Here is a 14,921-nt window from a genome sequence, read left to right on the forward strand (position 1 = left end):
TCTAATCTCTGATGCTGTCGAGGAAGAATTAAATCTAGGCTGTGGGAAATTTAAGAAAACATTTGCCACAGAAAAATAGTATTGTCTTCATTAGCACTTTGCATTCAGAGATCTTTGATACTACAAGTAGCTCTTGACTTACAGTAGACCCACAAAGGGGACTTAGACCTGGTTTTGAAGTTCTGATGTCGCACACACCCCCCCCCCCATGGCCACATGACTGCATTTTGAACACTCAGCAACCAGTCGCATTTAACGCTGCAGTCACATGTCTGTGATTTACGGTTTTGCCAGCAACTGGCACTTATCTCCAGTTTCTGCCAAAAACTGGCAAGAGTGAACAATGGGTTCGCTTAACAATCATGGCAGTTGCTTAACTACTGTGGCATTCTCTGTCACAGTCAGTGACAGGGTAGTCACTTAATGACCACTGCAAAAAAAGGTCAGAAAAACGGTTCAGATCACATGGTGATCCACATTACCACCGTCACAAGTTATGACTGTAATTGCCAGGCGAAATACATCTTTTTTTTTAATACATCTTGTAGCAGGTTCTGTAGCTTGGTTAAGTTTTAAATAATAAAGGAATATTTTCTTCCCTTCAGTGGTTACTCATAACCAAACCAGCCATTTCTCTCAACTATAGGCATATCTCCAATTGTATGTAACCACAGCCCCATCAAGCCTTGGCAGCCACTTTCTTTCTGCTGTGATTCCATGGTGTAATCTCCATCTCTTCCTCAACCATCGACAGAAACAATTTAAAGTTGTGCTTGACTGAACTGGTTTTAAAACAGTTTTGATACCATCCAGTGAGAGTTATAAAACCCATCAAGCCTTTCCAGGCATTTCCTTAGAAGAAGTCAGGCAAGGCATGATAGGGATCGGCAAAGGGAGGTCAGCAAATGTCATGTTAGTATAATTTTCTGCCAGCTCAAGTGAAAATACTTGGCACTTTGATTTAGCAATAGAAAAAGATGTAAACGTTGTGGTTGCATTCATTTGTGGCATTTTGGATCAGAGACATCTGTAGTGATGGTCTTTGAAGATATAGCCGGGCAATCAAAGCCCCAGTCTTTTTCACCTGCATTCAGTACATGTGACTCATATTAAAAAGAGATAGGCTTCACAATTTTGAAGCCAATGCCTGTTTTACTGTGGATGTCCTTGTTTCGAATTGATTTCTCTAGCACTCTGCCATGAGTACCATGTCGTACCATATTAGCTCTGTCTTAAAATTTTCCATAAGCAAAAGCAGTTTAGCAGTTAAATCCTTATTAGTTAATGGAAACAAACAAAACAAGCATATTAGAAAGACTATGGAACATGCTAAATATGGTAGGCAAATATGGTAGGTAGGTAGCATTTTTAGATACTCATTGCCAAGTACTCTAGGTAGAACAACTTGGCACAGATATTCGAAACTGATCTAAATTCAAAAAGCAGCACATGTCTCAACTCATTTCCATCAAACTGTTGTATATTCTTCCTGTATTATGCTCAGCTTCTGTGTTGTAAGTATTCTGCAAAATTGGGGAGCAACGGACATAATCTGGTTGTACGAGAACCTCCTGCTTCAAGTGGAGTTTGTGTCTCAAAAAGAAATTATTTTAAGAAACAAAGAAAGGCAAAACAGGAGCCCACCTGGAATTGGCAGCTTAAGGTTGTCTCTGAGTTGAAATTTGAAGCTTTTCAGTAAAGACACACCTCTTTTAGGGTGTTATGCAAAATTCTCTATTTCAAACTAAAGGACAGGAAATATAAAATGAGACAGCCAGAATCCATAGTGATGCTGTCATTTAGTCAGTTTATCAGTTCTTGACAAAAAATTAGGAGGCTTGCAATGATGGAATCATTGGCCTTAATGCCCTGAAATTGTCTGAAAGCTGGATTGTTAGGAAAGTTACTGTCTCCACACTAGCAGTTTTTTGCAGCATTAACATTGTTCCTGTTCTTTTTCCTTTTTTTTAACCCTCTGCTTCTCACGCATGATTACTTTCTGACTACAGTGGGATGAATCTGCGGCAAAAGATTTTGATTCCTTTGGTAGGAATGGTCTTGGCCATTTATTTTTATTCAGGAAAAGAAGAGTTTAAACCTGGTAAGTTATTTGAAGTAAAGGTATTTTTGACTTAAAAGAGAGGCAGGAGAAAAGAAAGGAGCCTTGCTTTTAAAAACACACAAACTGGTTCAGAGCCTAAAATGAATCTTGCCCTGGTCATGGCTTTACTTGGAAGCTTTTACAAGCCATACTTGCCATAGGCAAGTAGATTTTTTTTCTCAGCAAGCAGGTAAGATGGGAAATATCTGGGGGTGGGTGGGTTGTTTTTGTTCTTTGAAGGCTTTTGATATTCTATCTGTTCAAACGGGATTTTTGCTTGTGAAAAGTTCCTGAAAAACAGGGGGGAAAATACTGGTATGATTGTTCTAAAAGCTTTTGTACCTGGAATGCACAAAATGGGTTAAAACTAATGCCTAATTATATTGCGGGAAAGAGAAAGACAGAGTGGGGGAGTAAAATTATTTTGGTGTTATTTTACGCTCTTTATGCTCCTTTGGAATGCTAGTAATTCTTGTTTCTGCTGCTTTCTTGTGAATTGGAAATGGGTGAAATGGGTTAAAACTAATGCCTAATTATATTGCGGGAAAGAAAGAAAGACAGAGTGGAAGAGTAAAAATTATTTTGGTGTTATTTTATGCTCCTTTGGAATGCTAGTAATTCTTGTTTCTGCTGCTTTCTTGTGAATTGTACTGCTATGACTAATCACTGATGAAGGCTAGAATTGCTGGTTATCCTCTTATGATCTTTACTGTTAGGCGTTTATTTGGGGGAATGGGAACCTATTTAATGTCAGCTTTATAAAATGTGATTCTTGCATCTTATTCTCTAGAAATGTTGAAAGGGAAGAGAGTGATTGTTACCGGGGCTAGCACTGGAATTGGTGAGCAGATAGCATACCACCTAGCACAGATGGGTTCTCATCTCCTGATTACTGCACGGACAGAAGCCCAGCTCCAGCAAGTAAATATTAAATATTCATTTATTTCACTATATAATTACACTCACAAACTCTCATACACTGAAAGGGTTAAGAGAGAGACAAAGAACACTCTCCCTCAAATTGAGAATGAAAATTAATTCTTCAAAGCCAGAAAAAAGCAAGGAGATAACTACCACCATTCATAGGTAACTCTTAATGACATTTTTCCTTCTTTGGCTGATTAATGGAGTCAGACTGTATTACACCTTCAAATCCCAGGGATAAGGAAAGATTGCTTCATCTAATATGGAGAGTCAGAGCAAGATCTCTGGTGCAATTCCTTCTCTGCCTATGGTGAAATGCCATTTGATCTCGTCCTATGACTTTGGAAAGCAGGTATGACAGCATAGTCCAATGGGCTGGTCCAATGGATAAAGTCACAAACATATCAGAGAGGGGGGGAGGGGGAGAGAGAGAGAGAGAGAGAGAGAGGAAGAGAAGCATAATCATAGGAAGGGAGGGAGGGAGGATGATTAAATTTTAAGATTTGGGAGAGATTTAAATTTTTAAATTGTGGATCCCTGGTTTTATAGTTTATAATCAGCAGCATGTGAGTATGTTTGCACATCTTTAAGTATGTGTGTCTGTGTGATTGTATCTCCAGCCATGCACCTGATGAAAATGCAGTGGATATCTTCTGAAAAATGTATCCTTTTCCACTGATTCAAGATTAGGTGGACAACACTTTATTTTGGTACAAAGAAGGGACCTGAATTAGTTTTTGGTACAAAGAAGGGACTGAATTAGTTTTTGAACATGGAATAGATATTCAGTCAAAACTTCCCAATGCTTTGCAAACATTCTCGTTCCATATATATGAATACTGCCTATCTGGACAGCATACTGCTTATCTGCCTATCTGGAAGAAAAAAAAACTGACCAGAATATCTAAAAAAAGTATACCTGAAGGCAAACTCAAAATTAAGTTCAGAACTACAAGCCCAGGCTATCTCTAAAACTGTTACCATATATTTGATTTGAGATCCTAGACTGAGTATACACATCTACACACAATATTTTGCAAAGCATGTGTTTTTTGCCATTGCCCTCTAGAGACAGAGAGAGGTTGCAGCATCAACTAAGATAAGTTGGAGCATGTTTAGAATTAGCCTGTGTCCTTACGTATACATATTTTTGAGATGAACATGTTCTATCAACATTTTTCCAGCTGTAACCACGACTTTCCCATGAAATCTAGAAGTTGGCATTTGTTACTTTATGAAGAAAGGAAAGGATGGAAGATACATCATAGTCCAAAGTACTGCTTGTGATTCATATTACTTCATGATTCAGATCTGTCTTGTTTTTAACTTTATTCATTTATTTATGAACTTGTATTTAACTTTAAAAATGAGATATAGCAGATGAGGCACAGGAAAGTGGCTAGACGTGATTGATGACTCAAACAGTTAAACCTATCCTATTCCTATGGCAGTATTCCTACTATGATAGGTAGATATGCTTCCAGTTAGTGACATGCTGAAGAAGGAGACCAATGGAAGTCAGAGAATTCAGCCTGTCTCTTTGCTTATCATTTGTTGCATATCTTTGTACAGGGCAGGGCAGGATGTGAATCAGAGCCATAGAAGCTGCATAGTGAGTGGCAAAGAGGCCAGTAAATTTCAGTAAAGTTGTAAAGGATAGTAAAGTTGCTATCCTTTTCCATTGATTCAGGACTAGATTGTATGGCACTTTATTTTGGCACAAAGAAAGGACCTGAATAGATTTTTGAACATGTAGTAGATATTCATTCAAGACTTCTCAACCCTTTGCAAATATTCTTGTTCCATATACATACATACATACATACATACATACATGCATACATACATACTTACTATAGCTTTATTAAGACTTGTATATCTTTGCCAGAAATTCTTTATTTCTCAGTGCTATTACTTTCGCTCACCCTATTCAGTCATATTTTCTTAGCCTCCCCCAAGTTCATGTACTCTCAATGGATTGACTGGGAATTATGGAAGTTCAAATCCAACACATTGGATGGAGATCTCTCTCTCTCTCCTCCATCCAATCTGTTGTATTTGAAATTCCATAATTCCCAGTCAATCCATTGAGAGTACATGAACTTGGGGAAGGCTGAGATTTTAAAAGCATGACTGAATAGGGTGGGTGAAAGTAACAGCACTGAGAAATAAAGACTTTCTGGCAAAGATATATGAGTCTTAATAAAGTTATAGTGAAGACAGAAGTAGTAGGAGGAGATCGCTTAATGGAAAGCATATTGTCTCTCCCTTGCATGATCACTGCTGATCTCAGTAGATAGACACAGACACATAGAGAGACTGAGACAAAGAGACAAAAAGAAAGAGAGAGAGAGAGAGAGAATCTGAACATCTAAAGAAAAAATATTTTCCTTCAACTCACTGTTAACTATTGGCTTTAGTTAAAGCAATGCAAGCAGACTTTCAGATGAAATCTATCCAATCCTTCTCCATGTCTATCAGAAAATGCACAGGTTTTGCTGGGCTTTCTAAGGAATGTGTCACTGTGTCAATGAAAAGTGGAACATTTCCAGATGAGACTTTGAAATTAGTCACTAAGTTCAAATCTTTAGTATATTTAGCCAATAACAGTTTATTTTGGAATATCAACCTCTTTGCAACAAAGATCAATACATCATCAATTCAATATTACATATACTAGTTTATTTTTTTTATTGTACCTGAATTTAAGGGAAAAATATGTCGGATAATTACAGAATATGGTTACTGGAGTAATGTTCCATGGTTTCAAATGACTTTTTTAGAATTATAAATCTAGCATGACTACCGAAGGAAGTGCTGCAAACCCAATATTTAAAATGTTTTTAATGTGTTTTTTTGGTGGGAGAATGGGACTGTACATCAAAAAGCTGAAAATGCTTTCAGCTGAAATTGTCAATGAGGTGGTTTTTCCAGTGGAAATTCCCCACTGATAATGTTGATCCAATAAGTACATTTAAAATGTGCTGTTAAAATATTCTCATAAATTGTATTGTTCAGTTGCTTCTTTGCAGATACTGGTATTTTATTTAATAAATTTGAGTGCAAAGAGTTTCAAAGATCAAGGAATATCTACTAATTTTACTTTTCTGTTTGCTTTAGGTGGTTGCTCATTGTTTAGAGTTGGGTGCAGCATCTGCCAGGTACATTAATGGCAGTATGGAAGATATGAACTTTGCTCAAGCAGTGGTGAAGAAAGCAGAGGAATTATGGGGTATGTTGACCTTATTAGAACATGAGATGGTTCCAGCATCCTATTTCTAACTAATTAGATGCTTCCAGAAGCCCAGAGCTAGGGATTAGAATGTGAAGACAGTGGCCTTCTGTAATTTATATTTAGTGGTTCAGGGATTCATCATATAACCATCATGGTTAATAACTATTGAGTGAGCTATCCTCCTTGCCTTTGTCTTTTCAGTGCTCCCTCCAACTCCAAAACCCTAGTATATTCCAGCTAAGTAAGCATCAGTATTCTAGCTAGAAATAGGAATTGACACGATCAAATCCAAAACATAAGTATATGTCCAATTAACAGATGAAATTAAGTCTGTTCTAAGTTGTAAAATAAAATCTTTTTTTATGATAACCATAAGGGTGAGATAAATTTGGACAGGCTTTCGAAACTTAAGGTGGGTCAGGTGAAGAAGCTGGCATAGCCAGGATTCCCCGAATGTTCTTTATTGTATTAAAGTAGAGTAACAGCATCTTGAAAGCCTGTTTCTCTGTTCCCCCCCCAAAAAACCAACCCAGATATATTCTGAGTTTCCTTCTCACACTTTTCTCTTTTTCAGGATTGTGTAATCTTTTCAGCAACTCCCAACCCCCTTTAATGCCTTGTTCAATACTTCCTTATTTCAAATTTAGAGCTACACTGCCCAGCATATTGTATAACTACATAACAGCACTGTTGTTTTTAGATTGCAGCTCTGCACTTTTTATCACAAACACATGGCTTAAGTTCTTCTGCTCTTAATTCCTGGCCCATGGGCTTGGGAAGGGATGTGTGTGTACTCCTGTTCTCTTTCTACACTATCTCAGAGGCAGGGCAGCATATTTCTTTCAAAGTTGCTAGGAACTTTCTCTTCTCTTTCTCATCTTCTCAATATCTAAAGGTATCAGTAGACTGGCAAAATTCTTTTAAAGCACTTGGAACAATGCAGCTATGTGTCTTGGGAATTATATAAGTTAATAATTAGTGTGTTAGTAGAGCAGTGAGGTGGCCTAGTGGTGAAGACACTTTCTTCCCACTCAGAAGGTTGAGAGTTCAATCCTAGATGGAGGCAGATGTTTCTCTCACAGGGTGCAAAGAGAAAATATCAGCTGCAAACTCTGTGTAGGGTGTCAGGAAGAGCATAAAGCCAATATATGTTCAGTCCCATTCAGACACCCAACTTTACCTTGAATTAAGGGATTACAGGGTCATAAGAAGAAAAAATAATAATTATGTGTGTTAACAAGTATTACCCTTTATCTGCCCTTAAATGGATTTGAATATCAGATTTTAATATAATGAGAGAAATAGTGGGGAGCTTTATTTCCCCAAAATATCTTACTTTGCCCACCCCAGAAGTAAAAATTTACACATATTTATTTACATCATGCATGCTTAAGTTGCAGTTTCTTTTAGCATTTTAAGCCTTAACTAATTTTAAAACTGTTGTCAACAGTACATCTTACTATACGAATGGGAAATAAAATAATTGACCAATTATCACCAGACTTTTATTGATCCCAACCCTTTATTATAGATCATGTCATTTCTTGAAGCTTTGGATCTTTTGGAGGGAAAGATATTTGAGATAAGCATGGAATGTTTTTTCTTAAAAATTAACACCACTAGGGCAGATTTTTGCTTTCTAGTTTGCTAGGTTTGTTAAATTTACATTTCATTTTAGTTATTATATTAAAATATAACATACATTTGCTTTTGTTTCTCAGCAAAGCTTGAAATAAGACCTTCAATCTTTCTAGCATTAAATAAACCTGAGTGCCCTCAGTTGCTAATATGTACAATTAATTTCACAGAAGCTTTTGTGATTTGGTAACTCCTGCTTTGGCTGACAGACTCACCTGAACCATGGACCTTCCTAGCTAGAAGCAATCTCAATTTAATTTATTTTCCTTGTCTTTGCCCCCAATCACAGCTTTCCCTTTTTCAATGATACAAAGTTCATAAATTAACATCTCATCTTGAGCATTGTTGAATTCTAGTACACTATCATTACGCTAAGATAGAGTAGAGAAACTAGATTTAGTGCAATAACAATCTTGAAAATCATTACATTGTCAGAAATAGAAAATAAAAAAATCTAACAGCTGCAACTGCTTTCCTACGCTCCCATGGACAAAATGTGTGGTCTAAATTCTACTAATGTTATACTGGGATTCCCACTATGTCATAAGGAAACTTGTATAAATATTGATAAGTCCTTTTTCATACTAAATCTGAGAAAACAATCCTCCAAATTTGTTCTCAGCCTTAATCTTTCACAGCTTCTTAGAAGGAAAATGTTTTGCTTTCCCCTCTACTACTTGAATATTTTATTTTCCCTGGTGACCCTCAGGTGAGTTTCAAATGTTGTTAGATGAACCATTCATGTATTGGTTTATTTCCATTCTAATAGGACCTCTCAACTATGTATTTGTGTGATTCATATATTATTTTAAGACAGGGGCCACCAAGCTTTTGGGTACCAGGAACCGGTTCCATTCAGAAAAGTTTTTCCTCAGACTGAGCGGGTATGGTTTTGCATGCTGCCTACATCCCACGAAAGGGGCTTCACTTGTTTGTGTGTCCCAGTTGCTGGCATGCCATGGACTAATTCCGATCCATGGACTGGAGGTTAAGGACCCCTGTTTTAAGGAATGTTCACTATCCCTTTGTTTTTTGTATAGCATATGCTCAAGAACTGCTTTATAAATAAATATCACAATACATTTAGAATTACCAAATAAGTAATATAATTGCAGAAAAGTAACTGGGACTTTGTCCTGAAATCTTCTAATATAAAGTAAAGACCAGATCAAAGTATGTGGTTGCCCAATACTGCAGCCAAAATATTTGATCACAATGATATTTTGCCTTTATCTACCAACCTAGTATAACCAGATATTTTATCTTTCCTTTACAGGAGGTCTAGATATGCTGATTCTGAATCATATTGGCAAGTCTTACTTCCATTATTTCAATAGGGACATTGAACATGTGCAAAAACTTCTGAACACCAATTTCCTAAGCTATGCAACGATGTCAGTTTCAGCTCTTCCCATGCTTAAGAACAGTGGAGGAAGCATAGTAGTTGTTTCATCTTTGGCAGGTCAGCATTAATTCATAAATGTACAGCGATCTCGGAATCTTAAAACTATTACAAATGTTATTGATTTTCCTGTTATCAGAATTACTTATGATTTGACTGTTATACTCATATGTCTGCAAGCTTAAATGACTACAGCTTAAGTGTATCCAACCTTCCTTTTCTAATATGCATAATTATCCTGTGGGGTGATCAAAGATAAGAAACACAATTCAGGGTTTGAATGGTAGCTATCACAAGGTTGCTAGCCAAGGCTGTTGCGGGAAGATGCAGAGACAGATGTTTTATTAATCCAACCTTGTATATAGGTGCTGGGAAGTAGAGCTCTGGGAAAAGACACCATCTGGAGAATGTGCTGCTAGTCTGATTAAACAATGAAGAAAGAAGAGAAAAGGAAGGAAAGAAAAAGACTGCAAAACAGTGGATAGTTCAGTAGAAAAGTTCAATAGAAAAGTTCAAGCTATATTAGCATCCAGTGCTATTGGTAGTTCCTGGCCCAAGAAGGAGAAGAAATGCCCATAGGTGGCTTCCTTGGAAGAAGGCAAGGGAAAACTTGGGGGCAAGGGATATGGCATCTTCATGCAAGGAGGAAATTGGTCTGGGGAAGCCCTGATCTCTGAGGAAGAACTGAGAAGAAGACCCTGACAGATGTTCTTCCCCAAACAGAGAAGCAGTAAATGTTCATGTGTTCAGGATCAGCAGAGCAGATCCAGGAGAAAGTCAATCCATGCTGAGCATAATACAGTAATTCCAGCCCACCAATCTCTTTGCATTTCCTTTCCATAAACCTAAAAATGTGGGTAAGGGGAGGCAAAGTGAAAGATGGAGGAAAGTAGAACTGGGAGGAGACTTAGCAGGAAACCTGCATGGAGTAAATACCAGGATTATGATGTGCATATTTCTTTTCTAAATACCTGTTGTAAATAACTTCACCAAATATAGTGGCAAGCATAAAAGCTTCCACTGTCTTTGTGTCAATTGTTACCATTGCTAAGTAAAATATACTATATTTTACTATATTCAAATGAACTACGCCACGTTGTGACAGAGTTCAGTATTATTGACTCCCAACCAATAAGGACATTTAAGTATTTGGCTCCTAAGAGCCCAGCAGGGTTTCTGAGCTACAAACATGTCAGATGAATTACAAAACTCTACATTTAAAAAAAAAAACTTCTGGAAACTTCTTGTTTGTGTTATATTCTATTTTAAAATATTGACATATTTATTATAATGGGAATATACTTTTTATATAATCTCATCATGAAGCATTTACGATCAAATACAGTGATTTAAAAATATTTTTGGAAGCTTGAAATTATGAGATAAACAAAGAATGAAAACAATCAACCAATATTTATATAGAAGAAATGTCCTCTCTGTGTGCTGAAATGTTTTAATAATGGCCACTTCTCACAATTTAGGAGGAGTTTCTTTAATGACAAATAAACTGAGTAGCATTTGGATGGCCAAGGGCTGCATTCAATTTATTCTGTGGATAAGACTTGAAGGCCATAGCAGAGTTAATGATGGTGTTGATGTATATGGGGAGGCCCACTGCTAGAGCCAAAATTCATTCTTTTGATAGTTGAGGCTGCAATTAGAGTTTTTGGAAGCAGTTGATAAATGTTGAGTTCATAAATAGTATCAGGGAGGAGAAAAATATGTCTCATACATCATTAATGTTATTCTTCATGGCATAGTGTAAATTAAATTTATGATTCTAATTGTGGGATTTCTAGGCAAAATTGGCTTCCCATTGATTGTTCCTTATTCTGCAACAAAGTTTGCACTAGAGGGATTTTTCAACTCTTTGAGGCAAGAATTTGTTATGCAGAACATCAATGTTTCCATCACACTCTGCATCCTTGGACTCATCAACACAGGTACAATTCTCATTTCCACATCGGATTTTTTTTTTAGGTCCTGGACTTGTCAGGCTGATGCTGCCCAAGCTTAGACGAGTTATTTGCTTAACATTTCTTAGAATTCAAAATCATTATGAATTAATCTTAAAGTACTAACTGACCCCCTATAAACCCATTGACACTAGAACTCCCAATACCTTAGGCATCATGAAGAGCGCAACGTTGGCAAATCATCATAGATTATAAAGTCATTAAATATAAATTCATTTTTTTTAAATGTTCCCTTAGCTCCCAAATAAGGATTAGTCCCATTACAAAAGTATATCATATGTTGGAAGGCCTAATAAATACGGTCTGTTGACTGATTAAGAAAGGAACACATAAGCTTTCATTTTAATGATGAAGAATCATTTTAGCAAAAACAGTTAGCTTTATCAGTCAAATATAATACAACCTCCTTTGCTTTTTCTGGATATCAGAATCTAGTTTTTCTGTAGCCTGAGACTTCCAGTTATGTTAAATTGAAGAATGTACAGTATAAATCCAATATTTAACAATACATAATATATAAATCCATATAGGTATCTGCAGTAGTGATTATTTCAGCCCATTTGGCTCTTCCAACATTTTTTTTAACATTAACAAAAATTACATTTATTTATCATTCATAACTTTCTAGGCATGTTTATATGCAAGCATTCCTAAACTTTTCTCCCTTAGATACATCTTTTATAAATGATTCTCTTAAATCAGGGGTGTCCAAACTTGGCAACTTTAAGACTTGTGGACTTCAACTCACAGAATTCCCCAGCCAGCAGAGCTGGCTGGGGAATTCTGGGAGTTGAAGTCCACAAGTTTTAAAGTTGCCAAGTTTGGACACCCCTGTCTTAAATGATTTATAGATTTCCATACTGTAACTGTTGTGTAGGTACAGTCAAACCTCTTGACTTCATTCATCTAGTGACTGTTCAAAATTACAACAGCAGTGAAAAAAGTGACATAACCATTTTCACACTTACAGCCATTGTAGCATATCCATGGTCATATAATCAAAATTCAACTGACAAAATTGGCAACTGACTCATATTTCTGACAGTTACAGTATCCTGGGGTCGTGTGATCCCCTTTTGTGGGGATCAAAAGTCAATGGGGAAGCCAGACTCACTTAACAACCTTAAAAACTGCAGTGATTTGCTTAACAATTGTGGCAAGAAAGGTATTAAAATCAGGCAAATTTACTTAACAACTGTCTTGCTTAGCAACATAAATTTTAGGCTCAATTGTGGTCATAAGTTGAGGTGCCTGTATCTGTTTTAATAATTGCTACAGAAATCCACATCTTCCCTCCCTCCCTTCCTTCCTTGTCTGCTTTTTTATTTAAAAAAATAATCCTAAGAATCTAACAACCCATATTAACAAAGCATACAAGATTATATAATTAAAACCTAGAAATATACTATGTGGATATTGTACAAAAATGACAGGTAACTTTGAGAAGTGCTTAGAGCTGATGGCTGTAGTTCACATAACTTGCTATCAATCATAGTGAACAGGCTGGGAATTTCATAAAAGAAATATTTGAAATGAAAATTCCCTCCCTTACGTTTCCAAATAATGAATCTTCAGCACATTGATCAAGGATGGTAATTACTGGGCTAATAATACTGTAGAGCCCTAAACACAATGTTTAAATCAGTTCAGTGAGTGAGTACTGGGGGTGGGGGGGGAGGACAATTTTTAAGATCATGTTTTCAACCTTGATTATAAGCATGACATATTTCTATTGTGAATTATATTGGTGACTAAAGATCATTCAAAATGGACCAGTATAATTCATTGCATTTCACATTTTACTGCATGCAACATATATAGTGTGAAATCATTACTAATTCACAATTAACTTTTTATTCTCTCACACAGATGCATGCAAATTTGAATTGATAATTATCAAGCAGAAAATAAACATGTGTTTTTCTTCTTCCATCATTTCTAGCACTCTAGAAATCCTGTTCTGAACTTTGAAAGTCCAATACTTAGATAACATTTGCACAACTCTTCATAGGACTGCTGTTGCTTGGGCTTGTTTTGCAGGAAGTGGAAGAATATATTAGATTATAACCCGGAGCTGGGTTCCTATTGGTTCGGACCAGTTCAGCTGAGTAGGTAGTAACTTGGCCACTCACGCATCCGAACTGGTTTTATTGGTGGCGCCATAGGCGGCGCCATGTTGTTTTTTTGCTTCTGCACAGGAGCATTTTTTAAAATACTGTGCATGCACATGTAGCACACATCAAGTGCATCCCTGAGCGAACCGGCAGTAAAAGAATCTGGAACCCACCTGGCATAGCCCACAAAATTCATGAAACATTATTTGGAAAAAACAAGGAATCTCAATGGGGGCTGGGGAATGCATTTATTGGATTACCAAAATTATAATTTCTTATCTGTTTACTCGAGGTAGAGTACATTTGAGAATGTCTTATTAAATTGAGGTGGGGGATGTTAGAACAATTCAGTACAAGATGATTTGGAGTGATCTGGTTCCTCAGCAGTGAATACTTTCTAACTAACATTTTTCTCCTCTTAGAATCTGCCATGAAAGCAGTATCTGGTATATACAATACTACACCTGCTCCAAAAGAAGAATGTGCATTAGAAATCATTAAAGGAGGCATCCTGCGTCAGCGGGAGATTTATTATAAATATATGTTTACAAAGATCCCTACACTTTTCCGAGACTGGGCTCCAGAACTCATGGATTATTTCATTCGGAAATCTTTTAATGTGACAATCTAAACCAAGATTAATCACAATCTGTCTGTTCACTGCCTCTACGTTTTTCTTTTCTGAAATGTGAGTTAGAGTTTTCAAACTTGGCAACTGTGTGGGAATTGAAGTCTTCAGAACTTAAATTTACCAAGTTTGGAAAAAAACATTAATTCAACCTATAGACGAGAATATTTATAGTTCAGGTTTGAAGTGTAGGGTGCTGGGTACTTGGTGCTCTCTGAACTTGTTTATTTCCTTGCAGACATTTTATTATCAAACTGATCTTGAGATTCACTATGCTGTTATATATAGACCCCAAATCCAGTTCTGTGTCTTGGGATTTAAGACTGTCAATTATTGCTATGTAGATATTTATATTCTGGAACAGTAGAACATAGGTAAATGTGGATATCTTAGAAAAACTCAGGTTAATGATAAATATTTTGTATGCTCTTAAACTGCATCCAGATGATTGTTTCCCTTAATCTACATTCAGAACAAAACATGACATAAAGCGAAAATTAGAGAGAAAAAGGTTGTAACACAGTGCTGAGTTTCATAGTTTTGAATAAATTCCTTACGTAGATTTCTCACATAGAGAGGAATAAGTGCAAGATACCCTCTGGCTTGGACTGATAGGAGGCACTTGACAAATCTAGAATTAAACATTTGGCATAAAAAGTACATTTTTAAAAATGTTCAAAGTTTTAAAATTATTTCAAAAAATTAGTTGGAAATGTTTATAGTAATTTTATTAAAGATATTAATTACAATTTTAATTATAATTAATGCAAACTAAATAACAAAAAGAATAGAAGGTACAGAAAAAGGAAAATAGAAATATAAAAGAATATGAGTAAAGAAAAAGGAAAGAAATATATAAAGTGTCTTTTAATCTTCATCAAATAAACTAATGTAATATTGCTT

General features: G+C 36.2%; 1 protein-coding gene across 2 annotated transcripts; it reads left to right on the plus strand.

Moving 5' to 3' along the window:
- Positions 1-1,495: 1,495 nt before the first annotated feature.
- HSD11B1 (hydroxysteroid 11-beta dehydrogenase 1) lies at positions 1,496-14,904 on the plus strand. Of its 2 annotated transcripts, none has more exons than XM_081949397.1 (7): positions 1,496-1,514; positions 2,010-2,101; positions 2,892-3,022; positions 6,146-6,257; positions 9,175-9,360; positions 11,100-11,243; positions 13,813-14,904. In XM_081949397.1, the coding sequence occupies exons 2-7, from the start codon at positions 2,014-2,016 to the stop codon at positions 14,019-14,021; spliced, it is 870 nt and encodes a 289-aa protein (XP_081805523.1). In that variant the 5' UTR covers positions 1,496-1,514; positions 2,010-2,013; the 3' UTR covers positions 14,022-14,904. The 2 variants fall into 2 exon arrangements, with proteins under 2 accessions (XP_081805523.1, XP_081805522.1); XM_081949396.1 differs by lacking the exon at positions 1,496-1,514 and adding an exon at positions 1,546-1,663.
- The last annotated feature ends 17 nt before the right edge of the window (positions 14,905-14,921 follow it).

This window comes from Natrix helvetica (assembly GCF_964273705.1).
Source record: "Natrix helvetica genome assembly, chromosome: 3".
In the NCBI taxonomy this organism is placed as follows: domain Eukaryota; kingdom Metazoa; phylum Chordata; class Lepidosauria; order Squamata; family Natricidae; genus Natrix; species Natrix helvetica.